At 40.4% G+C, this 26,698-nt stretch overlaps 1 protein-coding gene across 1 annotated transcript; it reads right to left on the bottom strand.

The window, feature by feature from the left end:
- Positions 1-6,090: 6,090 nt before the first annotated feature.
- ano11 (anoctamin 11) lies at positions 6,091-21,921 on the bottom strand. The gene is made up of 23 exons (XM_054609754.1): positions 21,781-21,921; positions 21,181-21,304; positions 20,875-21,068; positions 20,667-20,774; positions 19,630-19,766; positions 19,475-19,532; positions 19,282-19,392; positions 19,029-19,194; positions 18,279-18,369; positions 16,820-16,916; positions 16,585-16,728; positions 15,828-15,965; positions 14,915-15,013; positions 14,634-14,736; positions 12,617-12,728; positions 12,473-12,527; positions 12,262-12,359; positions 10,469-10,605; positions 10,134-10,339; positions 9,903-10,039; positions 9,519-9,609; positions 8,186-8,369; positions 6,091-6,122 (listed from the first exon to the last, which is right to left on the bottom strand). The coding sequence occupies exons 1-23, from the start codon at positions 21,919-21,921 to the stop codon at positions 6,091-6,093; spliced, it is 2,763 nt and encodes a 920-aa protein (XP_054465729.1).
- Between the last annotated feature and the right edge of the window lie 4,777 nt (positions 21,922-26,698).

The raw sequence follows: 26,698 nt of genomic DNA, 5'->3' as shown, positions 1-26,698 counted from the left end.
GCTGCCATTTAGGCCACAAGCCAAAAAGACTGGAAAGTGAGAGAGCCTCCTCAAAATATTGGTGTCCCAGATGTTTAAAGGGCAGCTTGCTCTCAATCTTTGATGCCTAATCATTTTTTGGCCTTGTTTGAAGAAAAAAAACGAAAGAGCAGAGACGCTCACGTTCAGGTTAGCAACTGAGTGTGTTCACGTAAATGGAAACACCATGAGGAGCACACAGCATTTGCAATAACGGGGGAGGAGAGAGAGGTTTGGGGAAGAAGGAGGTTGAGGTGTGGCATCCTGGAACGCTTCCCCACACATATACATACACACACACGCTCAGACAGCCACTGTCTGAATGGCAGGTGATGGGGCAGGTGCTCTCCAGACATACAGTTGTGGGGGAGGGGAGGAAGTGGGAGGAAGGAGGGGCCCTGTGGTGAGCTGAGTTATAAATCTGAGTGTGATATGAGCAGGCATGCAGAGGGAAATCAGATGTACAGCGCTCAGAGGCTCGACATTCAATCAAAGCGAAAAGGGCATCACTCTTTGTGATGGCTATTCAGAAGAAAAAAAGAAAAAAAGTTCATGCAGTGGATCTCCAGCCTGTAATAAAAATGCAGTCAAACAGTTCAAGGCCTTGATTTATGCTTTGTGCTGGTACACGTCTGCCCAACCTGCAGGTGGTGAGTTCCAGTCCAGACATACCGTAGTAAATCTGATAATCCAGAAAACACCCACAGCTATCTATTTGCTTTCCAGCCAAAATATGTACCTCCAGACTATCCACACAGCAGCAACAGACAATTCACATGACAAAACGCTTAGTCATTGGGACGTGGGCAAAAAAGTCTGGAAGGTGGTAATGTGTCTCACATGTGGGTCACAACTGCAACACTGAGAAGAAAGGAAAAGCTTCCAAAGAATTTAAAATCATGACCTGGCTGCTGATTGTCATATCTGCCAAGTAAACAACTCAGACCAGATGGAGGCTCCAGTGAGACAGTGGGAAAGAAAACTTAAACCACTGTGCGCTGCCTCTGGGAAATGCACATATGCACATGACTACATTCACACCTTTAACAGCGCACACACACACACACACACACACACGCACACACACACACACACACACACACACACACACACACACACACACACACACACACACACACACACACACAGAGATCCACATACAGTCCTCAGTGACCAATCAGAGGTTCTGTTTTCTCCCGAAGCTACAGGCAGAGAGGGTGTTTGAGTTTTATGCTAAAATGTCGGAAAGAGAACAGAGAGGTTTCAGCCATCTACAGTTTTTTAACAACCCCTCATCCAACATACTCCAGACATGCACTTACCTGCCCCGCTCTGCAACAACTCATTGCTGCACTGTAACCATCACATTCAAGGCTCACCTCACTGCGCGCTGCCTAGGGAGCTGCTGGAAACATTATCGATGCAAACAGTGACTTCTTCCAACAGAATACATGAATGTTAAAGCTAACAACTCTACTGTCAGGACATATGCATCTACTCGCTGCTGTAATAATATAAAAACCTGCAAGTTTTGTGCTGCAGGAGTGTGAAAAATCTGTTTCACATTTTAGTTCCTGTACTCCACTACAATGCACACACATATAGGCCTATTGAAAAACTAATATTTAAACAGCTGCTTTTGTTAGTTGAGACAAAACAATCAAGGCAAACAGTCCCAATAACCCGTCTCATACCTGTGTTGTTTCCTGTATTCATAGGAACAGTATACCTTTGTATTCAGAGCTGTCATTTCATGCAATGCACCTGACAAGCTGCACAGCACTGCTTTCTCCCAAGTGTACCACACAAAGCAGACCCTTCACTCTCAGGCAAATAACACAGCTCAACTTTCCCTCAGCAGCAAAAATCTCCCAACTTGGACCAACAAGAAAAAAAGATCATGGAATGTGAATAGATGTCTATGCGTGGTTAGTTATTGTTGCTGTTACAGTACCTCATTGGTGTTAGCAGCCTAGTGTGTGTGCTGGATCTAGGCCAGCAGCTGTGTGTGAATCCATGCCACCCCAGGGTCAGGCTGAGCCACTCTGCTATCCATTGCTGCCTTGTGTTCCTCCCGGCTTCACTGCCCTCCTCTTCTCCTCTCTCGGTTTCTTTTTCTTTTGAGACTCAGCACAGACTTTGTCAAATCTGTGCTCCTCTGCCTGGTTCGTCTCCTCCTTCTTGTTCACCGCCTCCTCGAAAAAAAACAGGTTGAAAAAAACAGCCACCACTTGCTGCTCTCAGAGCTACTTACAATGCAGATCCCCCCTCTAAGCTCCTCTGCTCTCCCTAGTCGCTCCTTTTCCCTCCCTCCCTCCCCTGCTACTGTTGGGGAAGTGCTCTCTCATTTTCTCTCACTCTCCTCCCCCTCTCTCGCCCTTCCTCTAACTCTAATAGTTATTTAGTGTCTCATTTCAGCACCTGCTTCAAGCCAGAGAGCAGACAGACATGTTGCTCCTCGATGGGAGTGTGTACAGTTTGCATGTGCACTCAGTCAGCAAAAGCCTTGTGTGTGCTCGTGTACTTTGTTATTTCAATGTGTGAGGTTTGCATTCACAACAAGTACAAAGACTAACAATGTAATTGTCCCCCTTTTTGTTATTGCAAAAACAGGTCATTACAGGCTTGAAAGCGGTTTGCAATTTTCCTTTGGCATTATTATTCTAAAGGTGAATTGTTTGGCAATCTGAAATATTTTGGATGGGATAAAATACATATTTTTATGTAATGTGATTCGAATGAATGTGTAACGTGAACGGTGTCGTTTGTAGTGATGATCCCAAACCAAGGGATCTCCACGACCATCAAGCACTTTAGCCACTTTTAGCTTTTTGTCTTGGTTTTCTGGCCTGCAACGGGTTTCTTTAGCTTTCTCAACTGTTTTCAACAGGAAAGCTATAAAAGTTGTGTATTTTAACTTGTTTTGTTCGTTTCAACAAAATCTGCATAGTTCATTAAAAAGATAATCCAGATTTCGTGGAATTGCATCCTGATAAAGTTATGGTGGAATGAAGGATATTTCTAACTTAATGCATGCAAATGTATCAGTTTATTGCATTGCATTACATTCTTGTATGTTTGCATTTACTCTACAATTTATGATGTGCAGTATAACAGTATTGCAAACATATTCTTTTAACTATATGATATTGATTACAGATATATAGGCCAGCTCTCCAGTTTATCTGCATTATATTCAACATAATATAATTATTATATAATCTTATATATAAGAAATGCCCATAAAATACTTTTTTAAAAGTAGATTTGGGGGAATTTGACAGGCCGTGTTGCAGCGTGTCGTTTGCTGCATAAATTACCTTGTGGCTGATTTGGAGCTTTGTTTTGCAGCCCGTGCATGTGAGCGTCTCCTTCCTCGCTCCAGCAGTCGGTAAATGAGCCAGCCGGTGTCCACAGTGCATACCTGTGCTCGCTGACAAGTACTAACTCACTCCTCCTGCAGGCCATGGCAGAGGAACGCACAGCAATCATAACAAGCAGAAGATGAATGTGACTAAGAGAGGAGGAAAGGGAGGGAAAGACAGAGTGTACATTTCAAAAAAACGGGGATGAGAAAAGTTAAGTAAGAGAAACAGATGGAGGAGAGAGTGCAGGAAGGGGTGAAGAAAGGGTGACGGAGGAAAAGGGGGAGAGAAGAAGAAGATAAAATAAAAGTCAGGAGTTGCCCGAAGCTACAGCCATTGGTTGAGTTTGTGATGGGAGGAGGGAGAGGAAGAGAGAAATCATCAGCGAACACCTGTCTGTTTCTGACTCCTAATAAATCAGCGTCCCATTTATCTGTCAGCATGTCTCTTCTGTTTGGAGAGAGGAGGAAGAAGAAGAAAGTGGAGAAGGTAGATGGAAAGGCGTAGTAAAATAAAGTTCATTCCTCCAACACAGCAAGAACTGTATATCATCAGCATTTAAGAATCCCACGCTGAGGAGGCTTATGCATTCATCAAACTACATTTATTTTAGTCTAAAAGGCCTTAAATGCAAAACAGCTCACACACAAAATATGTCCTATAATGAGGTACTGTTTCACTCCTGTTTACAGTATCTTACAGCAGAAATCCTTCAAGTAGAAAAGATGGACATGCTCAGCATCCAAGCACAGTATACATGTACAGTAAATGTGTATATACATTGCATACACAAGTGTAAAACTTAAAGGGGCACTCCACTGATTTTACACATGAAGAACAGTTTACTCATTACGGGGAGTACTACACAGTGTTTAATGTTGACTGTTGCACTGTTGTAGCACTTTGTCAAATCTGAGAAAATAACCTTAATTATGTAATTAAGGGTTATCTCTGCTTGGATTTATAGACTACAAGTGTTTCGGGGATTTGGAGTTTGAAAGAAATATATTTAGCAGACAGGGAGAAGTGGGGGAGTACAAATATTTGTTTTGATAATATCCTCAGTGTTCCTTAACATAGAAACACACGATGTCCTGGACAACATAAGGATATTATAGGTTTATGGCTATCAGTTTTAATCATTTTCAACGTGCTGGATGACTCTAAATTCAGGCCGTAGTTGTCAAATTTAGCTAAACGTGACTCAGAGGGAATTCACTGAAGCTGCAGATTGTGTTATCAGTGAAAGAATTTTAAGGTCAGTGATTGGATGTTTTTGAAATTGCTCCTTGGGAGGTTTATTTATTGCCCGCACCTACCCGACGTGTTATGAGAAGCAATTTGCAACGTCCAACTCACAAGAATATGTGTTTTCTCAACCACCCGAACCAAACCCGCTAACTGTCAACTTTATGCATTATAGTAGCACAATTTTCAGGACTGAGACGTTGACAGAGACAAGCACTGGATGTTGCAGTGTGTGTGTGTGTGTGTGTGTGTGTGTGTGTGTGTTTGAGAGAGAGAGAGTGACAGAGCAGGGAAGAGAGGGGAGAAGGTAGACTATTGCACACAATGTTTACGTTATAATAACTTATTCAGAATGCTGCTTTAACACTTACGTACATTTTCCTGCTAAAACTTCACAAAACCGCCAGACCTTTGGATTGTGAGTCCACCTCTGCATCGCTAACAGGCAGTATTTACTAAAGGATCCTGATATCTTACGAGAGTTTCTATGCTGAAAATGAACCACACTTTTACTAAAGATGGGAGCCAGTGTTTTTGAAGTTCGGCCCACACCAGGGCTTAGTAAGGAGTGCCCCTTTAAAGAGTAAGTCGGGTGCGGTTGGCTGTACTCCCAATCTGCAACCACACCCAACTGTGATGTGACAGGGTCCTGGAGTACACCTGTACATAACTACTTCAAGGGGAGACATTTAACCACTGGAGGTCAGCAAAAACAACATTTTAAGAGGGTTTAAGTTACTCTTTAATGTCATTAAAAACATATAGCATCAATGTAATACTACTAATACTCGGGTTGAGGTCAGTGTGAAACTCTAACTAGAACAAACATAACTTGAAGTCTGATAGCATAAACAATTCATGCTGCCAATTCAGTTAGCCACTAGAAACACGAAGACTTCAATTATTGGCATACTTGTGGCTTCACTATGGTAGATATTATGCCTGTAACTTTGAGTGTTGCATTTCAGCCTCAGACCTCAAACTATGCAGGCCAAATAAATTTCAATATTCATTTAAGCATATATTAAGGCATTACTTTAACATTTAGGCCAAGACAAAATAATAAAAAAATAGAAAGCAAATTGGGGGCAGGGCATCAGCAAACTGTATAATCACATTTTCTGGCTGTTCTCTCAGGCTAGGGGCCCAGTATGGATGAGAAAGCTGTGGATCCTTTTTTAGATCAAGGACCGAGTTTGGAACATGTGAAGATACATTTGTAGAGGCCTAAATAAAAAAACTTGTGTGTTCTCCGGATGAAAAGGTGAGTTTAATTACTACTATTACTCACAACGTCTGTCAGAGGTAAGCACATTAGTGACTGAGATGAAAACAAGATCCCAGTGCAGAGGCAGTCTTCAACTCAGGGTCTTAGTTCACTCATGTTATCCCAGATGTGAAGGAGTGTCTTTTATTCCTCAAACATCCCCTCACATCACTCGTTTTTGGCACTGGAGTCCTAACTCATGTTTCCAAAGGACGCGTCGCTTGCTTCAGGGGAGGCGGTGCAGTTGGGTTTGGGCCCAGAAGGAATGGGGAAGGAGCAGAGAGACAGAGGAGAGAATTAGTTCTGTCAGACTGACTACTGCAAGAGGAATGGAGAGGGGGGGGGGGAAACAGACACAGACAATCTTTGTTGCAACATGCTACTAAGCTACAGCTGGCAGCTACTGTTTTTTATTATATAGTGAAACTCAATAAAAACATATGAGTTTTAAAACACTTTAGTAAAATATGACAATTTGTGTTCTTGCTGAGAATGTAACTATAATAATAAAACAGCTAGCCTTAAGCTCACTAATTAACATGTTGAATCTTAATAGCATAGGGGAGTTATGCGCTTACACTTTTTGATGAACAGGTGGGCACAGTGACTGTGTGTAGCCTCCCTAAATATTGTTGTGGGAGTTGCCAGGTTTGGTACCTTTACAGAGGTTAAAACCTTACAGACTGTATCTAGCTATCAGTGATAAAACAAGGAAAGCACCTCCTGTCAAAATGAATGATTTCCAAGCAAGAATTGTAACAAAAAACCCATTTGAAGAGTTGTTTGTGTTGAAATACAGTGGAACAGAGGTAACTGCGCTAGACATCACTTTTAATAATGTTACGTATTACAACTGTATCACCCACATCAATGGATAACAGAGTTTTGGTGAGCAATTATAATAGGTGTGTTGTAGCTTTCACGATTTAATGCATGATTAAATTAAGTAAATGAGTAACAAACTTAAGTTCATTTTCATTTGATCCATTCTGCTGTTGTTACTGAAATAATGACATCCTTCTCAAGCATGCCATTTACTCATGTGTTGTGTAGTACTCACCTGCCCTCCTCCAGCAACATACACTACATGAGACACATGACAACAACAGGGGTCAGAGCACAGGGACACACACACACATGCACAGATGAGGATGAAAATACACTCTATGGGACTGTATTCTCCACTAACAAGGCTGCTATCCTTGAAGTATGCGTTTGAACTGTTCTACTGTGACTGTTTACTTCCGGCCTGAAAATAATGCTTTAAAAGAGCAGTAGCATTAATAGAGGAAATCTTAATATATGGCCACAAGCTATATGGATGTAATTGTATTCATCTGACATATTTGGCTCTGATCCCACACAGATTACCTTTAATGATCATGTTGCGTGCAGTGTAGCGAGTTTATAACAGCTAGTCGAGCCGCAGGTGCTTTGAAAAATGCTCGGAGGAGGTGTGTGCGCGGGTGGGTGAGCTTTTAAAATCTGGAATTTATTTATGAGAATCAACAGTGACAGGTTTAACGCTGCCTGTGACCTCTGCTGGTTTCACTGATCACCTGTTTGTTACCAAATAGTGCAGACCATCAGCATCAAAATTGTATTTATTTAAATATTGTGATATTTAGGTGAGGTATCATAGAGCTAATACGGACCTAGATGAGTATCTAATTTAATAACTATAAAAAGTCTGTATTATCAGGAATAACAAGGACATTTTGTCTGGAAAGAAAAGTCAAAAATTCTGGTCACCCTCATTGTATTTGTGTGGCAGCAGATTTGAGGCAGGTTGAGAGGCAGATATCCGAAAACCTCAAATAAAAAAGCGTAGCTAGATAGATACAGGGCCAAATGAGAAGATATGTTTGAGTTTGATTTGGGTAAACTTATTGTTTGAATTTATTATTATTGTATACATTACATAAGTTGGAGGATGACTTTGATATGATTGTACATTGATCACTTTCACTACTATCATCTCTGCACACATCAATACATTAAATGCTCTCATTCTCTTGGAGTAATTCTTATCAAATACAGCCTCATCTTTTCTTCTCATTAAAAAATTTGAGGTCCCCTGATCTTGAGTCTAAACTGGCTCTTGCCCTAAATATTCAAATACAGAACTAGGGTGTCAGGTTTTATGAATGAGTGTGTGATACACTGTGTGTGTGTGTGTGTGTGTGTGTGTGTGTGTGTGTGTGTGTGTGTGTGTGTGTGTGTGTGTGTGTGTGTGTGTGTGTGTGTGTGTGTGTGTGTGTGTGTGTGTGTCCCACACTCTACTGACCTGGGCTGGATGTGCCTGCGGTGGCAGGGGAGGCCCCTCGGCCTCGACTCACCAAAAGAGCCTCCTGGTTTTCGGCCAGAGCCTGCTTGGCCAGGTAGCGCTCCCTCTTGATCTTCAGCTCCAGGGATTCGGGGACATCAGGCACAATCCAGTCGATGGCTCGCAGCACGAAGAACACCACATGCTGGTGGAGGGAAGAGGTGCAGACAGCAAGACATTTATACTCCTCGTCAGATAGAAGAATAAGGCAAGTCAAACAAGTTAAAAAAGATGTTGAAAACAACACTTTGTGTTTGAGCGTTGGGGGTGACGTTGACCTTGAAATCAGTATTTTGATATATAAATTTCAGTTAGACCACTCCTCACATCTAAGATCTTCTTCCTCTGTGCCATAGAGCTCCATTGTTGTCCAAAAACTATTAAAATCACATCAATGAGCCACCGCTGCATTTTAGTTTGAGTCAATCCCACATCCACCGTCTTGCTGCCATAAACACTCACTTACGCTCCAAATGTGTATGAATGCGGCGCTGAAAGTTGTTGCGGACAAATGCACTATTTCCTCTTGTTTGAGTACTGTTGCATAAAAACTACAGTGCCCAACTGTTTTATGAAATAATGGAGCATTTAAAATGTTTTTTAATTTATTTAAAACTTAACTTTACAGCTTTATGTACTTTGTAGAAAGAAATGAGCCGAGTGCCACCGACAGAATAGGGAGGCTGAAAAGCACATCTTTTTTTATGTGATTTGTTAACAAGGAAAATACAACATACGGCCTTACCATTTTACTCTGGCTGTGTGGAAGTTTGAGGGATTTATAAACTGAGGTTTATTCTACTGTTGCACTCTGAAAATCATGAATGTAAATGAGCAGCAGAAGGAGGAATTGCTTAACAAATCAGAGATGTGCACAGTCTGGAACAGTGCTAGATAAATGGAGACAGACAAGGCTGAAATGGATGCAACTGAATAAACTTTGAAAGAGAGACAGGGCCTAAAGTTGATGCTGAGAAAAGTATTGGATATTGGAGAAGAAGGTGAAGAGAGAAAATGTGAAACGTGTAAGAGAAAGGAGACATGGTAAAAAACAACAAACAAACAAGCAACAACAAAATAACACATGAATTACTGAGCAGGGTCAGCATTACACAAGATGGAAACACTAAAACATAAATTGCCAGAAGTTCAAGTATGCACCTGGGAACAGCGGACAACAGAGGCTAGGGATGAGTGTGAAAGATTAAAATGGTTAAAATGTGGTCATTAAAATCACTGAAACCGGCAGAAGGTAACAGAGTAGCAAATAGTGACAAAGCAGCTGTCTTCATACCTCGAAAGCAATGATAAAACCAAGTCTGATGGCAAGAAGCTCCCAGAAGAACAGTGAGAAGTTTCCATTGTTGTCTCTGAACGCTTTATATCTAAAAAAAAACAAAAAAACAGAGTTTCTGCAGAAAGTACTGTGTAATTTGCCTGATATGCAGCAGCAGCACATGACAACAAACTGAACTATGTGTTAAACATCAGTACGAATATCCTCTGTAATCAACAAGATCAAATCTGAAACTTTTGGCATTTTTTTTACTTTTTCAGCATTTTGCAAAAATAACATGAATCAAAACATATTTGAGAGGTAAAATATGGACTTTTGAACCGAAGAGTGTTTGCCCACTCTTAGATACACATGCATTCAAACAATCAGCCAACAGTTTACCTGCACATGGGGTCCTTAGTGTAGTTCATGGGGGCATATGCTAAGGTGAAGTTGACGTATCCATTGAGATCATTATCAAACTTGAACTGGTAGAGCAGACGAGGTAAAAAATCAGATGTGAAGGCTATAAGGAAAGCCTGCGGGCGGCAAAGAGAAAAACGACAAAAGGTGATGTTGTAGAAAAGAGATTAGTGTCCAGACTGGTGTGGATGTTAATTTCAATGGGCTCACGTTGGCGATGACGGACAGGTGGGACAGGGCTTCCAGTATGTTGAACCAGACTCCGATGTTCTGGGCGCGCTCAGCCACCGGCCGGCGATACTCGCACGCAAACTTGTGGGCGTCCAGACGGATTTCCACCCAGTTGTTGAGGAGGGCGAAGAGCGGAGCGAGGGGGAACGCTGCCACGAAGATGGTGATGAACCCAAACTGGAGCACTGCAGAGCAATGAATCTGACCATTTAAACCTCTTCATTCTTTTTTTTACATATTTTCATAATAACCATTTAAAAACATTTTTAATAGCAGTGACATCATGTACTTGGAACACAGCAGCTGATACTTGCCCATCTCCAGGTACTCTTCGAACAGGCCTTCACACTCGACCAGCTGGTAGTCTTCCTCCCAGGGCCGAGGCTCTTGGGAGGCATTATCACCCAGCACCTTGGCCAAAGTTTTTTTCTGGTGCCAGGCCTTCACTTTACTGTCAGAGCAAATAAAGATGAAATAAACATGACGATGGCGTTAATGTAGAACTTTTATAGTCATCACATGGAGGTCAGAGGTCATGCACATCTACAAAACAGCTTTTGATTCAGATCTTTTATCTTATTCTAGTTTAAAATGCCTTTTATTTTTGTGAACACAGTTTTTATTATTTTTTGTCTCTACTGTTATCCTTTTGTACACCCTGTAATGTAACTATAAATCAAAGATATTATATTACATGGATAACTGTTAGCCTATTTTCTGTGTTGATGCAGCATTCATTTTTTATTTATTCAGAGCTGGAAACATTTGAAGTAAACCAGTCTCTGAGGCTCAAACCTTCAAAAGCAGTTGCAGACGGTTCTATTGTGGCTTTGCAACTGGAATCTTGGTAATTAATTCAGGCTCTGCTGTAAATCTGACTCAAACTCTCCATACGTGTCAAAAATCTGTATCATATGGCCATTTTAGCTCAATCCAACTATATTATAGCACACAGGCAATCTTTTATGGTATATACAAGTTGGGTGCAAAGCAGGTTTCACTTAAACATGCCCCTTTCATCTCATCAGTGGCAGCCATTTTCTGAGATATGAGCAAGAAAATGCGTCTGGAAACATGTGCGCTGATCCCCAGAGGCAGATGCCCGCCACCCAAAGGGCGCCTTTCGATTAAGCCTTGCCAGTGGCTCATAAATAGGACAAATCTGTTCCTCAAAGGATTGAGGCCTTGTATTGGGACTCAGCTACAGTACAGCAAAACAAATTCAAGAACTGTGTGAGTTGGCAGAAGAGCTGCCAACTCACACACTCTGCTTCAATCAATCTTACAGCTGCTGCACATAAGACTTCCCTGTTGCGGTTGTCAGCATAAAGATCAATATGAGAAAATATGGCCTTGATTTCACCCTGCCAACCGCATGCTTATGTAAAAGAAGTGGTGTGCAAAATAGAACTTCCTATGAATTACTAACGATAGCAACTTGCAAGGAGGTAGGCCAAGAACATTTGAAGTAAGGAAAGCAGTAACACTAAGAAATCTGTGGACCGCCACACGCTTATCAGATTCCGATCATGTATTTGTTGTTTCACAGGCAAGTAGCTTTATCACAAAGCCTCATAGCTCTCTCTTTGGAAGGCCCATACAAACTGAAGGTAACTCTTTGATTTACCAAAGCTCTCTGAAATCTGATTCTGCCCTGTTTCACACACACGCCCACACAGTGTGCCAGTGCTGCAGAGGTAACTCAATGAGCTTTACTGCACCCAACAAACAGAGCTGCAATCAGGATGTGGTGCTGTCTGATGAAACACCTCAAAAAACAATGAAAATGTCACGCTGGTAAAAAAAAAAAAAATATGGGTGTTGGAACGCAGCCTTTTTAGACTTTGTGCCCTTATTGTGCTAATTCTACTTTAATCTGTTCTATTTATTTCTATTTCACACTTTTTACTATTTATGAATTCAAGCTGATGACTATATTTGCATTTTGACAATTTAAATTCACCAAATTGTACTCCTGTACGCCTGAGAAACCTCTTCTCGAAGAGGCTTGTAAGTTCAACAGAAAACAATTTCCAGTAAAATAACAGAAGTCTGATCTCTCAGGAAACCAGGACTGGCATATCAGTCTTGTGGACGGATAACATACGGGATAATGAACTCCTGAATGTTGTTGATGAGTTGCTTTCCCACCATGATGATGAAGAGTTGCTCTGCCAATTCAATGAGGCAACCTCCGGGACCACACTGCAATAGAGTTGGAAGACACACAGAAATGAATAGAGATATGTCATTTTTTACATAATTAAAATGTGCAATACTCCCTTTGTATGACATTTATTGGTAAATGATAGACTCACATCTTCATTTCTCATCCCAAACAAGGTCCCATAGTTGCTGGGGTAACCAACAAACCTACCCACACAGAGAAGTAAGAGAGTTAAAATCCGTTCTTGATTTATTAATATTTCCTGTGTGTCTGTTGGAACTGACTTGTGTCTCACCTTCCTTTAAAGAAAGCCACATAGAAGGGCGACGAGTAGAAGTTGACAAACTGAAAGATGAACACCTTGAAGATGAAGGCATTGTCATACTGGGTTTGTGTTCTGTGCATCTCTGCAATAGAGAAAAACAAGGGCACAAAACATTAGAGTAAAGCCTCTGTTTTCTGTTCCACATAAGTTTGCCGAGCAAGGGGTTCGCATAAAACCCGTCAGGTCATCTGAATGCTAATGTTGTCATGGAACTTGGTGAATATATTGGTATCTTAACTTACAGAAACAATAGACAACTCTATGTAAAAACAAACCAAGAAATAAACTGGAATAATCCTCTAATGAGGCAAATGATGTGAAGTGGACACAGCAACTCAGTGCACAGTAAACCATATCAGACAGCCATTCATTTGAGCTGGGCATATTCTAATTGACCCATTAAGTTTATTTTACCGTGTCTCATAGAGAGAGATGACAACGAATCCAATAATCATTTAAACTGCAAATGCGATGTATTACAACATCTTGTGGCCATAATTCTAGTGGCGTTCGGGCAACAACACCTGAGAAATGTGTTTATTGTACAGCTGTCTCAACGGAGCTGGTATATTATTATTATTATTATTATTATTATTATTATTATTATTATTATTATTATTATTATTATTATTATTATAATATTTGATTTGGTTAATTTCTGTGCAATTTTTGCTTTGAATGGTTCATTTTATTCCTTACTTATCTGACTATTTTTGCCGCCGTAGTTGAGTTGCTTATGGGATGGCACTATTGGTCAGTTGCTATGTTGGTCAACCCCTTTGGTTCATCTGGTGCCATCATCAAGTCAAAATTGTACTCTAGTTTATGACCAGATAGGTGAAGAATTTTTGACATCCCTATTTTTTTTGTGCTCAGAAAGTGTCAGCATGCTAACACGCTAAACTATGATGGTGACCATGGTGAACTCTGAGAATTTAGACATGACAACCTTGATTGTCTTTCTTGACTCTTGTTGTGTTTAGCTGTAAGCTGACTAGCTAAAGTAATACCATCTGGTAAGACATGAAAAATCATCACTATATTTTAAAGTGACATGGGATTTTGGGAATTTAAATTGGGGGATGCACACACTTCCTATAGATATCAGCTGGCTGAATAGTTTATCTCTTCACCTAAGCCTTTAACTAGCTATCAATTACTTTCCTGTTACAGGCCTGCAGCTCTTAATTGTCTATCGTTTGTGTGCTAGCTTGTTTAGTTAAATGAGTCAGTGGTTGGCCAATAGATTTGAGAAAAAAAAGACTGTGGTGTGCTTGATAACCCCCACAGCACCACAGAGAGGTTTTCTTTTAACCCCGGGGCCACTTTGAGTCATGCATGACACAGATAAGACCCACAGCAAGGTTACACTCTAGAAAAACACAATCCGAGGTAGTTAAAAAAAAATCTTATTTTGGTTTATTCAAGACCGGTGGTGAGTCTGTGTCAATTGGGCAAAGTTAGTTCAGCAGACCTAGGCGCCTATTGGTAGACAGTTTTTGTCTTAGAACATTAAAAACTCCAAATCTGATTTGGAAAAAAGAGATAAGAACAGAGCATAATAAAATGGAGACCATTTGATGATGTATATGTGCATGCTGCTAATATGGGTCCTGAGCCTATTAATAATTAAACATGATTAATGGTTAACATCCTATCGTTATGCATTCTAATTCATTTTATTTTTATCTTGTTTTTTCAAGTTTGTTTCATTTTCCATCTTATTTTCCATTATGGCATTCTAACCCCGTTTTTATGTTCACTCTAAGTCAATTTTCCTTTATGGCTTTTAACTGCATTTCTTGTATAAAAGGTGCTATACAAATAAAATCTTCTATTATTATTACTCCAGATAATGGGATCAAATTCAAGACATCATCTGCTCTTTGAGGAGTCTCATATTTTAGTTAGTAGAGATCCAGTGAGAGGCTGATATCAATATAGAGCATTCTGGTGTGAGGTGCTGGAGAGCTGTATTGATTCTTACCCCATTTAGTGAGCTGCTCAGCTAATGCAGTGTAGACCTGGCCCATCAACAGGATAAGGCCCAGATTCACAATACTGCTGGAGATGTTGGCTATGGTCCCTGCCTGGAGAGGAGATCATACACATGTATGAATGTAAAGTATGCACATAGAGACACATATACTGACACACAGAGATGTTGAATGAGCTGGTGTACACCTGTAGTGTATGTAGTCATTACATTGCTTTAAAAAAAAATCCACACATCCATCAATGAAGATGCCTTGTGCAACTCTGATTTACCTCGGTAACCAGGACGGGGCTCCCGGTGCGGAACAACATCAAGCTGATAATACCACGGCACATGACCACCGTCACCAGGAAAATCATCACCACGCACAGCTGAGAGGGAAGAAACAGGGACATTGGGTGAAAAACATCACAGTTGGTGGATTTTGTGAAGAAACGCACAACAAAGAGATATTCTGAACTTTTGAACAACAGTATCTCAGTGTCATAGTTCTTTGTGAGATTGCTGCTACAAATTATATTGCAGACTATCACAGCCAAATGGGTCGAGCCATCATCATCTACACCACATCTCATATTTGGATGATTTTTCCAGATACCGGTAAGTGGTCATAGATACTATTCTATGCAGTGTGCCTTAACAGAGCTGATACCATGGTAGCGTTTTTCATCTTCCACCTCAATCATCATTGTCAGTATAAGGGTTGGGAAAAATGATCCTCATCCCTGCCCAAGAACAAGTTAATCCTGAGACTGAACATAATGTGCATGGCTTAGATTATCAGATCAAATCCAGCCCTGTGGGCAAATGACCTGGATTCATTATTAGAGAAAGGTTCAGTTACCACTGCAGGATTCAGCTGAAAGCAAACAGGTGTGAACTCCACCTCTCTTTCTCTTCAGGATCACAAAAGTAAGAGCTGAAAAGGCACTGAGATTCTTCCCTGCATAATGGCAATGATTGTTTGACTTGATAAGAGATTATGTCCATAGAAAATAACAGGAGTAATTAATCACAGTAAAAAAACGAACTGCAATGTTTTCATCAGATTAGGGGTTGGTGTTATTGATTTGCCAATCTGAGAATCCAATATATTACATAAGGAAAGAATGTTCTCTTAACCCAAATACTTAATTAAAAAAACTGCTGCATCTGCCTTTAAACCACATGTAAACAGTGTCTGACCATCATAATGATGACCATGGATCCAGTAAACATCCGGGACAACCTGGTCTTCTCTGGAAAGTAGGGCTCTTTCACCCCAGTCACTGGGTTTTGCTCCATAGTCGGGGCCATGGCTGCAAACTCTGGACGAGGACGCTCCTGAGGGAACGCAGTAATGACATCAGCATCAATGGACACACTCTTTGCTGTTTTAATGAGAACGATCTAGCTGCAGGTTCAGGTCTAGGGACTCAATGGGTACAGAGTACAGCAGGTTCTCCAGAGGCGACGCACATAACTTCATTTACATAACAGCAGAAAATGTTTTAATATGTTGTTTAATCCTGTTTACTCAGGATGGGAAGGTAACAGTATTGTAAATTCTATGTAAAACATTCCCATGGACCTAAAGGGGCCAGCGTGTAGGATTTGGTGGCATCTAGCGGTGAGGTTGCAGATTGCAACCAACTGAAACGCCAATGTGCCAAACAAGTAGGAGAACTACGGTGGCCAATGCCAAAGAGCCAGTGTTTGGTTTGTTCGTTGTGAGCTTGTAGAAACATGGTGGTGCGTATGTAGATATAAACGGCTAATTCTGAGATTACAGAAACACACAATTTTCAGGCGATAAAACCCACTGGCCCTTAAGGGTCTGCAGTTGGACTCTGTTGGGATTGCTAGCCCCTGAATCATGACCTACCTAAGAACCATAAAGTTTATGAGACCAGCATGGTCATACTCGTATTGAAAGCAAACAAGAAAGGAAGGATTGTGAGACCTCTTCTTCATGGAAGTCCATGCAGTCCCAGTGATGGGCCAGGGTGGCCATCTTTCGCTTCCAGTACTCCAGGAAGGTTACGGCCCAGAAGGACATGAACACACTGAAGAGGACCGTACCAGGGTGGTCAAATAAGTAGCCCAACTGCAATGCAGAAAGCACATCAGCCCCAAGTCTTTTTGCATTATAATAATTTAAAAAAAAAGGGTTAGCGAAAGGTTTTAAAGTTCTTTACCTTGGCCATGGTGCAGATATCAGACATGTTCCACTCCTTGCATGTATTACAGAGAGGACACATCAGGTAACTAGATCCGCTGGTACAGATGTCCTTACTGTTGACACATAGACACAGATTAATTTAAACATAGAAATCACATTTTATAGCATTCAACGAGGACTGCTTTTCAGATTCTGATGCATCTGTTGGCCGCGCACATTTGACAGAAACTATGCTTGTAGTTATCAATGTGATAACTAAGAGATTGGGTGAATTAACTGTGATTTATTTTGCCAGGGCATATTGACTGAGTGAGAAAAAAGTACAGATGGAAGGTGTAGAAATCAGTCTCCGAGCTCGCTGCCGGGCAGCAGAGCAACTGCACTTTGACTTATTGCAGTTGTCCGTGAGTTACTGCAACCACGACTACCCACATGCTGCAAAAATAAAGCCTGGGGCTCAACGAGAAACGTCTTTCTTACTTATTTATGTCATGGGGAGATTATCATTCTGCACTAATAGTTTATTATCACATGAGATGGCTGCAGTTTGTTTCTGCAGACTGCTCTCCATCCATTCTACACTAATCAGGGCTTGAATCTATAGTCTGAACTAATGAACCTCATTAATCTGAGATATTGGTTGTCTTCTATCCTGAGATATTGACCTGCCTTCCGTTCTCTCTAACCTCACTCGTTACCTTATAGCAGGATCAATTTTCTATCGCTGAAACCAACAGGATGCCGTAGAAAGAGAGTGGTTAACACAAAACGATTGGTGAAGCAATATATTGGTACAAACACTCTTAAGAGTGTGTTCCACAATGCTGTGGAAGGAGAGTAGAGGCCACTGCGGTGATAAATAATGAATAAGAATTTGGGCACGGACATACCCATGAGGATTGAATAATTATGAGGTTTGTTTTCATAAAGGGCCGACTCTGCTTTGATGTTTTGTAATATTTGTATCTAAAACTATGCCAGCTTTACATCATTTTGGAGGAAGAGTGTAAGTAGAGTTAGAATTTCTGCACGATTCCAGTATCCATTGAAGAATCTTGAGTCTGTGAGTTAAGTACGAAGCTGCACTATGGCAGTGGTGCTGGATACCATGTCTTTAAGCAAAATTGTTGGAATAGGTCTCTGTACAGGCATGATGGTACCAAACCTGGCAGCCCCACTCCAGGAAGTCACTGTCCCCCGCTGTTATTTTCCATTAAATAGTTCCAGCACGTAAATTACTGTTAAATTATTAACAGTTTTGTTTCACAACCAACAAGTGACAATTAAAGGATTGACTCATTATTGCCACATTGAATTTCATTTAAAAAAAGACAAACAGTGGCTCGCAAAGTATATCTAAAAATAAGATTTGACCAAAATAACATGATATATCATCTAAATCAACTCCGCATTGCTCCTTCTGGTTTATTTGTGTGATGCAGGTAATGTAGTTTCTGTGTAGTGAGTGGACTCACGCTGGTGTGTTTTGACCCATGGACATGACTCCAGACACAAAGACCAGGGTTCCAACCACAGCCGCCGGCAGCAGCCAGGCTGTGTAGAAACCTGCAGAGACATAAAGCTCCATTAGACTGCAGCTCTCGGCTGATGCAGAGATGTGCAATTACATTGCTGTTTGATGCTGGAATGTCCTTGACGAAGATGTCGGGTAGGCGTCGCAAAAGACACGCTTTATTCTGAGGAGATTGTTCTATTGTCTCAAGCTTTTCGTTTCATTTTCTGTTGACAATGTGTAACCTTGCGTATTCTACACCGTTCTCTGTGTTCAAATATCATGTATTTTACTTCTCATAGCAAATACCCACATTTAAAATGTACACCAGATGGATTTCTCCTAGATAAATCTACCAGGCAGGTGTAGCGTGGACTGATGTGTTACACAGTTTGTAACATTGTTGCATTATTGATTAATCACAGATTCACGAAAGCATAAATTAACTGCCAGTATTTATGAGTTAAGATTTGTTGATATAAATATTTATTCTGAGTTAAGAAAGACATACTAAGTTTTCTAAACCTTTCAATTACATCTCAATGTCTTCATCATATTCAACTACCTCTATTATGTGTCCATACTTCACTGAGCCATTCAAAAAACGCCATCTGCTGATGAGTACCATGAGATGCAAATGTAAGTACGTCCCCCATCTGATACTAATTTCTCCTACTGAACATAATGTGTCTGAATACAAATTTATATTTACCCAGCCAGGCAAAGTACAGTGCAATCTTCTCTCCAAAGTACTCCCTGATGTGGTCCAGAGGTTGGTACTTGTACCATTTACACCAGCGGGCCCAGTAGTGGTAAAGAATCTGCCTCTGGTTCAGCTCGTCAGGACGGATCTCATGCTTTGGAAGCTGAAAGGGGCCCTGTGAGAAGACAAAACCTGTTGATTAGAGAGGGAACACAGCACAAGCTTTTCATCCGAATGAAAGAACAGATAAATAATCTCTGACCTCGTGCAGCGGGAAAGCTGCTGAGTACACTCCTTCATTTACCAGTCTGTCCACACCAACCTCAGCCTTCGTCCTTTTGCCGTACACCGTCCTGGCAAGAATCTCATACACCTGAAATAACACACAAACTCTCACTCCATTAGAGAATAATTTCACTGATTACATGAACTGTAGAAGAATTCCTGTTACGCACAACTCGGTGTCTCTGTGTATTAGTGAAGTAGGCCTCATGGTTGTCGCAGCCAAGGAACCTGTAGAAGAGAGACCTCATTCAGCCAAAATATACTTTTATATACTGTGATAACATCATACCAATCCTAATATTTATCATTGTTAAATAGAGCTCACCTGTTCATCTTTGACTTGCGAAAGGCACATGTGTAATAGTCCAGCGGCCTGTTTGGCACTGACTCCATCATTACATTAGGTATGCATAGTCTTTTCAGAACCTGAGCAGATGTGTTCAAGTCCAGGTTTTGCTGTGCCTGGAGGTCAGACACACAGCAATTCAGTATGAAGAACATTTATGTATATATTCTCTTTATAAAGTTACAATCTTAAAAATGTCAGTCTATTTGGTGACACCTGTGGTTACTGGTGGTTAACGGTAAGCACAGTTTGCTGATAGAGGTCCCAGAGTTTTGTTAAAATGTCGAAATCAACCATTTGGGGAAGTAAACACACCAGCAGCTACTCCGTCAGTAATGGAACAGAAAAATAGCAACTTGTATGTGTTTACGACACAGACAAACAAACAGCAGGCTAAGAGGATTCAGTTTCAGTTTTAAAACCCAAAAAACAGTCAATAATGGCGTCCATCATGTCCAGTACATGCATGCATTTATTCCTGTCAGTTCCTTGTGCCATTTTAGTTTAGCATTCTAGCATGCAAATGACCACAAATTAGCACTTTATACACATATATACGCCTGAGGCTGATGGAAATGTGATTAGTTTTGCAGATATTTGGTCATAAACCAAAGTAAAGGACAAATATGTGTTCCAGATTTTGTGGCAAGCCATCTAATAGTCCAAAATCAAAAAATGACAACCTCGTGGTTGAGTCAAGTGATCACTAAAGTCAGTAGGATATAACGTCTAAGAACCATGAAATTCTGTACAAAATTCTATAGCAATTCATCTTGTACATATTGAAATATTTCACAGGAAAAATGATAACTTTGACCAGCTTGTTGCACTAGATGGAGGTTCAGAGGATCAGCTTCTTGAATGTCTGTACAATTGAATTGCATCTAATAGTTGTTGGGAAATGTCAGTCTGGATTGACCAATGGACTGCTGGACTGACCAACAGTGCCGTCCATAAACATTTTAAGGATAATAACTTCAAATTTGACTTATTTGTTCTTAAACAGCTGCACTAACCTGCAATGGGGCCCTCAGACAGAGTTCCTCAGCGTAGTACAGCATAACATCCCAAGGAGCGCTAAGTTTCAGAAAATGTATTGTTTTCTTTTCATTCGCTGTTTCCTCCTAAAGAGGAGAGACAACATAGACAAGTTGTTAATTAATAAGCCAACACAAATAATGAGTAGACGTATTAATGAGATGATGATCTTTAATCTGACAGTACCTTTTCCATGAGCAATCCAGCACTCTCCAGATTCTGAACAAACTTCTCCCTCCACTGTGCCAGCTTTGCCCTCCTTCGGTCAGACCTGCTGTTCTCCTCTGTGGGAGCAGCTTCCCCCTCCTCAGCGGTCGCCTGGTTCTTCCCCTTCCCTCGTCGTTTCCGCAGCGAGCGGACCTCCCACACCAGAACAAAGTCTGAACCCAGATCAACAAAGGACGGTTCAAAAGGTTAGATGAAGGACCGACTCTGTCATCCATCAGTGAGCTTGTGACAACGAATACAATGCGAGCTGCTGATGCTACCTACCGATTTTGGTTCTTCCATCTCTGAAGTAATTCCCCAGCTGTGGAACTGGCTGGTTACTTCTTGTGTTGAAGTGACTATACATGGGATCATCACCACCCATATCGTCAACAGCTGCGGCTGCAAACTAGAAGCATCCAAACAGCTCAGTTATTATCAAATTGAAATGAATTCAAAACAAGGGACAGTGCTGGCAAAAACAGACTATTTACTGTGTATGTTCCTGTGTGCAAGTCCTTTGTTCTCTATATGAATGGTTAATTTGCTCTCAATGAGGTTTAACCCATAAGATCCAGTGCCATTACTCAGCATCGTAAAAGCCTCCACTTTGCAATAATGAATCCAGGCAGATGAGTCAGAAAATGATCACTGATGATCTTACAGTCTGATTGAGAACTATCTTTCAGTGCATCATATCACAATGTACTCCTGTGGATTTTCAGATTTACTGCAACATCTCAGAGAAGTCAGTGAGGGGTGAAGGGATGAGCAAAGCAGCAGGCTTATGGCTGCTTTGTGACTGTGCAGTCATTTTTTCCATATCTACGTGATTCCTACATGAAAGAAAAAACCTACTGCAGGAGTATAGGTAAAACGTAAAACACTGCTTACACATCTAGGTGGGATGAAGCTCCCGTTCTGCAGACTCCCATAGCCGTCTGTGGTTTGTGCTTCAGCCTCGTAGTCCAGATTCAGGAGGACCTCTCTGTCTCCCCTCAGCAGCTCTGAGCCCTTCCTCAACATGATGGAGACACGACAAAAGCTCCTGTGGAAGAAATCTGTACTTATCACTGAAGTGATTCCCAGATGACGTACATGCTTTAGAGAAAGAGGCTGAAAAGAAAGAAATAATGGTTGATACTGTACCTCTACTGTGGTTCAAATAAGGCTGCCTCTAAAGTCTGGATTTGCAGAAATCCGTGCTTCCCTTGTCCTCTCCCTCTTCTCTATCTCCGCATCCCTCAGGCTCCTCTGCTCCACTGCTAGATAACTGAGGAATACCGTAATGGACCTAGCATGCAGGCAGCAGCTGACTCTTAACAGAATTTCAGCACAGTGCACATCCCCACTTCGTAAATAATGTAATAGTCAGTTTTTGGGCGGAGAATGTGGGGGGGGTTCTGAAGCACACTCATTATGCAGGATATAACACGTTTGGGGGCAATCTCCTCTTTGATGTGACGGGGTATTCCCTCATCCATACAAGCTGTTTTTGCACATTTCATTTAATTGTTTGTGAAATGTACGAACAATCAACCATAAGTGAAGAGTCGCTCCACCCCTCTTAGCTTTATTTCCTAATGTACGTCATCACACGCACAAGACCAGGGTTATGCACGCCTTCAAATGCTTTTGGTTAATATTCAAAGACCTTTTTATTTGACACCATCAAAATGCATCAGCATTATAGGTCACATAATTGGTTTTCTCCAACACAACTGCTTCTTTTTTTTTCAGGGGACTGCATTGCTGCAGTCAAGACAGAGATAGATGTAAGACGAGTACATGAAGAGGGGGAGGAAAGAGGAGTGAGGGAGGATGGATGAAAGTGTAGGGCTAGAAGAGAGTGAGGTATTAAAATTGCATTAGAAAATGGAAAACTATAGGTCAAAGTAAATGAGGGAAAGTACAGCATGATTGTAAAATTAATATAATTGAATCGATAGAAATAAAGTGTGCTGTCTGGATAATTAAATCTCCCTTAAGAATCCCCTGCAAAAAAATTGCATTCACCAACTACAGCTAATTATGGGACAGATTTCTTCCCGTATATACAACTGCACATGAATGCAATCATCTCAATCAATCTACTGTTTCAACAGAGATTCTAAGTCTTTTGAAAGGTTAAAATCGTAAATATAATAAATGAAAAAACACCATAAACTAAAAAAAATACTAAAATAGTAATGCACATCAAATTAAATAGCAAGATAGTCCTTCATTTCTGTCTCTTTCTTGAGAAAAAATAACATTTTATGCTGCCAACATAAAAGCTCTTCACCTACCTACACATGATGATGTCATCAGGGTTATCTGAGGTTGGGCTTTTTACTGGAATGACTGCGTTACAGGGAGGGTCTAATCAAAGATGCATAGAGTTGAATTATGGAAAGTGTTCCGGTGTTTTTTGGAGCTTAAAAACAGACCTCTTATAATCCTCTTTGATGCTGTTCTGTATAATTGTGTGCAGAGAAGACAAACACACGGGGAGAATAATTATTGGCTCATCAAAACCATGGCAGCACAAGCACACCCAAGGCAATATCATTATACTGCTAAAATGATAAAAATGTATCTGAATAAGACCAGCAGTAACTTGTTGCGCGAGAAGAGGCTTTGAACATTTCCCGTCTATGCTGTGTGTTTAATATTGCCTTCTTGTCTCTATGGACTCATTACAGCTGGTACTTAACATCTTACAGTGCATGAGATATTAACTTTACTAAACTATCTTTAAGTAGATCTGTACTCTCAACGTTTTTAAAAGACCCCATTGATTGTTAGAAGCCGCAGTGGTTTTTGAATTTTAACCACTTTAGTATCTGAAATGTGCTCGAAACTCTAAACTATATGATCAGACAGCATGTGACGCATATCTGATTTTGCTTTACCACAATTACAAAAAAAGACTATAATAATAATAATAATAAAATAATAATAATAATAATCAGACAACAAGGCAGAAAGATATTTCAGCTGGAACTGGGAATATGAGTAATATCAAGGCTTAACAGAGTGGTTCTGAAAAATCACTGACACATTTTGATAAATACATTACATGGCCAAAAGTATGTAGATGCTAGATTACTACACTCATATGTGAGAGTTTAACATCTCATTCCAAAGCTATCAGCCTTCAAGGAAGACTTTTCACAAAAAGAAAAACACATTTCTTGGTTTGCTTCGTGCACTGGGGTTACTATCACATGAAACGGGTGAGGGCCTCCTAAAGCTGTCACCATAAAGTTGGCAAAAAAAAGATTGTATGCTGCAGAATTAGGATTTCCCTTAAGTGGAACGAAGGCACTTTGTCCAAACTAAGGAAAACATGTAAAATATCAAGGACAGACCAGATTGTTGTTAATGTGGTTTAAAGAGGAAGCTCATGTGTGACCTCTACTGGTCACTGGGAGGAACTGGCGCTCTATTGAAGAATGCAGCATACAGCAATAGACAACACTTATCTGACAAAACGTGGTTTTAAAGTCATCCTAGCTTAAAAAAATGGCATTCTGGGAGTTTTGATTTCAAAAGTGATGATGGCTGGAAAGTGAGTTTAAAGGTCAGGAACTTAAGTAGGGAACCAAATTATATCTACAGAGATATAACAGTCTGTATGCGGTTTTTTTCTTTGCAGTTGTTTTTCTGACAACCAACCTTTGAAATGCTCTACACTAGTGATTAAAGCTGATGATCCAAGACTACAACAAGCACAGCCTGCTTAACTTAACTTAACTTAACACACAACTGCTCTCTTACCTGTTAATCTTCTGTCCCTGCTCTAACATGACTGTCCTTGAGTTTTGAACGCACAGCATTGCACTGATTTGACCTAAAACAGAAATATAGATGTTAAAATATACTAGTGTATAAAGCGCTTGTATCACCACAGGAGCCGATATTTCGTTTCAGTTTATTCAGTTACGCTGTCCAATCACAAAGGTTTATTTGTACATTCATTACCATTATGAACAGTGTAAAACCTTCTGGACATGCACGTCTTCATGTGTGGTTGTACAGTATGTTATAGTTGATTAGTGCTCTATTTACAATTCGATAAAATCCTAAACATCATACATATATGACATGCAGTAATACCGTTACGAACAAAAATCAAAAAGCGCTTTTTCACACTAAGAAGATGTCATCCATCATTGGCCAGCAATGTCCCACACTCAAAACACTGCTCAAAAAGACTTACTTCTTCTTTTCTACTTTTCTTCTTCTACTTTTTCTCTATATACACTTCATAGGCCACGACTCGATGCAGTTGATTTGTTGTTGGTAATCCAACAAAACATTTCAAGTAAGTCAAACTATTGCAAGTGTACTCTCCCTGGTCAAAAAGTCCTAAAGTAATCCACTGGGGGATACGACTTTAACTGCCCCACTTACCAATCATATTTTGCATCCCAGCAAATTATTAAACGACTTTTATATAAAACCTTTTCCAACATGTTATTTGACTTTGAAGCCTTGTCTGTGTGCGCGAAATAACTTCATAATGCTGCATCAAACCAAAATCGAAAAAGGGATTTAAAAATGTTTTGGGAATTAAAATAAAAACTGCAGCGCTAAAAAAAAAATAACACATGGTGAGTCTTAAGGTTTGGGATGTGACGTACCTTTTTCACCTGAGATTAGATTTCTTTGTAAAAAGCAGAAGATGAATGAGACCAAGTGGCACTTAGAAAGGCTTAAAGCACTGATTAATGCTGACATGAAGGTTACACAGTGTGACTGAGAAAGACATTTTGTACATACAATAAATAGCTGACATATGTATAGGGCTGGGTATCAGTTGAAAGTTTGATAGTGGTGCCTGTTCATCATTTTTTTTCAATATTGTACTTTGCTGAATATAATCACATTCGGTATCATCTAATTAAATGACAATGAGCAAGCATTCTGTGCCAACATTCAATAAGGACAACGTTATGTCTGTACTAAAAATGACTGTAATGTAATGTAATGTACTTGGAGAGCATCAGGTTTTTTTTTTTTTACCCAGCCCTACATGAAGAAAACATTTTGACTCAAAAGAGTGGAAAGAAACCAGAACCACAACATAAAAAAGATGATTGTTTAAGTGTTACAACGCCGTCAGCCTACAGCGTGAGGCAACCACACAAAGGAAAAATAATAGTGCGTCATTTAGTGTAAAAGTTTTTGTCCAGTTCAGTCAGATTGAGAAAAAGACAACATTGTCATTGCAAAATAAATCTCAGGCTGATCCGAGCCTAATGAGAGCAGTTAGACACCATCACTGACAGAGCAGCAGTACTCTAATCAGTGTTGATGCTAAGGACAGATTGAAACACATGCACGACCATCTACTGGCCATACTTTGTAGAGAAGCTATGAAGGGTTTGGTTTGGGGTCTACTAATTCTTATTCCTTTTCCAAGTAAAGATTTGATATTACAGACTATTTAAAATCATGAATCTGCTAAAAACAGATGCTACAATTGTCTATTTGAAGTAATCATTTCAAAGATTTTCATTTGAATAAATGTCTGCTGTCTATAGGGACTAATTACCTACTATGAGGCAACGCAATGGTGTTTGAGTGACACTGATGACAGCTCTTGCATTTGCAGTATAATAAACTGTCTGTAGTGACATTCCCTGGGACAAAAAAATCACAAGCGGAGCACAGTTAGCGACGTTCTTTTCATCACCCAGCAGTGGTTGGCTCGTCATAGAGGGAAGGCGGAGCTAACGCAACGGACTTGCTCTTCAACTAAAGTGAAGAGGCGTACTGTTTTTATTCAAGTCTCTGCTGCTACTATAGCGTAACA

This window comes from Anoplopoma fimbria, chromosome 12, assembly GCF_027596085.1.
Source record: "Anoplopoma fimbria isolate UVic2021 breed Golden Eagle Sablefish chromosome 12, Afim_UVic_2022, whole genome shotgun sequence".
NCBI lineage: Eukaryota > Metazoa > Chordata > Actinopteri > Perciformes > Anoplopomatidae > Anoplopoma > Anoplopoma fimbria.
The sequence above is the reverse complement of the archived record's forward strand: the minus strand, read 5'-3'. Positions and strand labels throughout refer to the sequence as shown.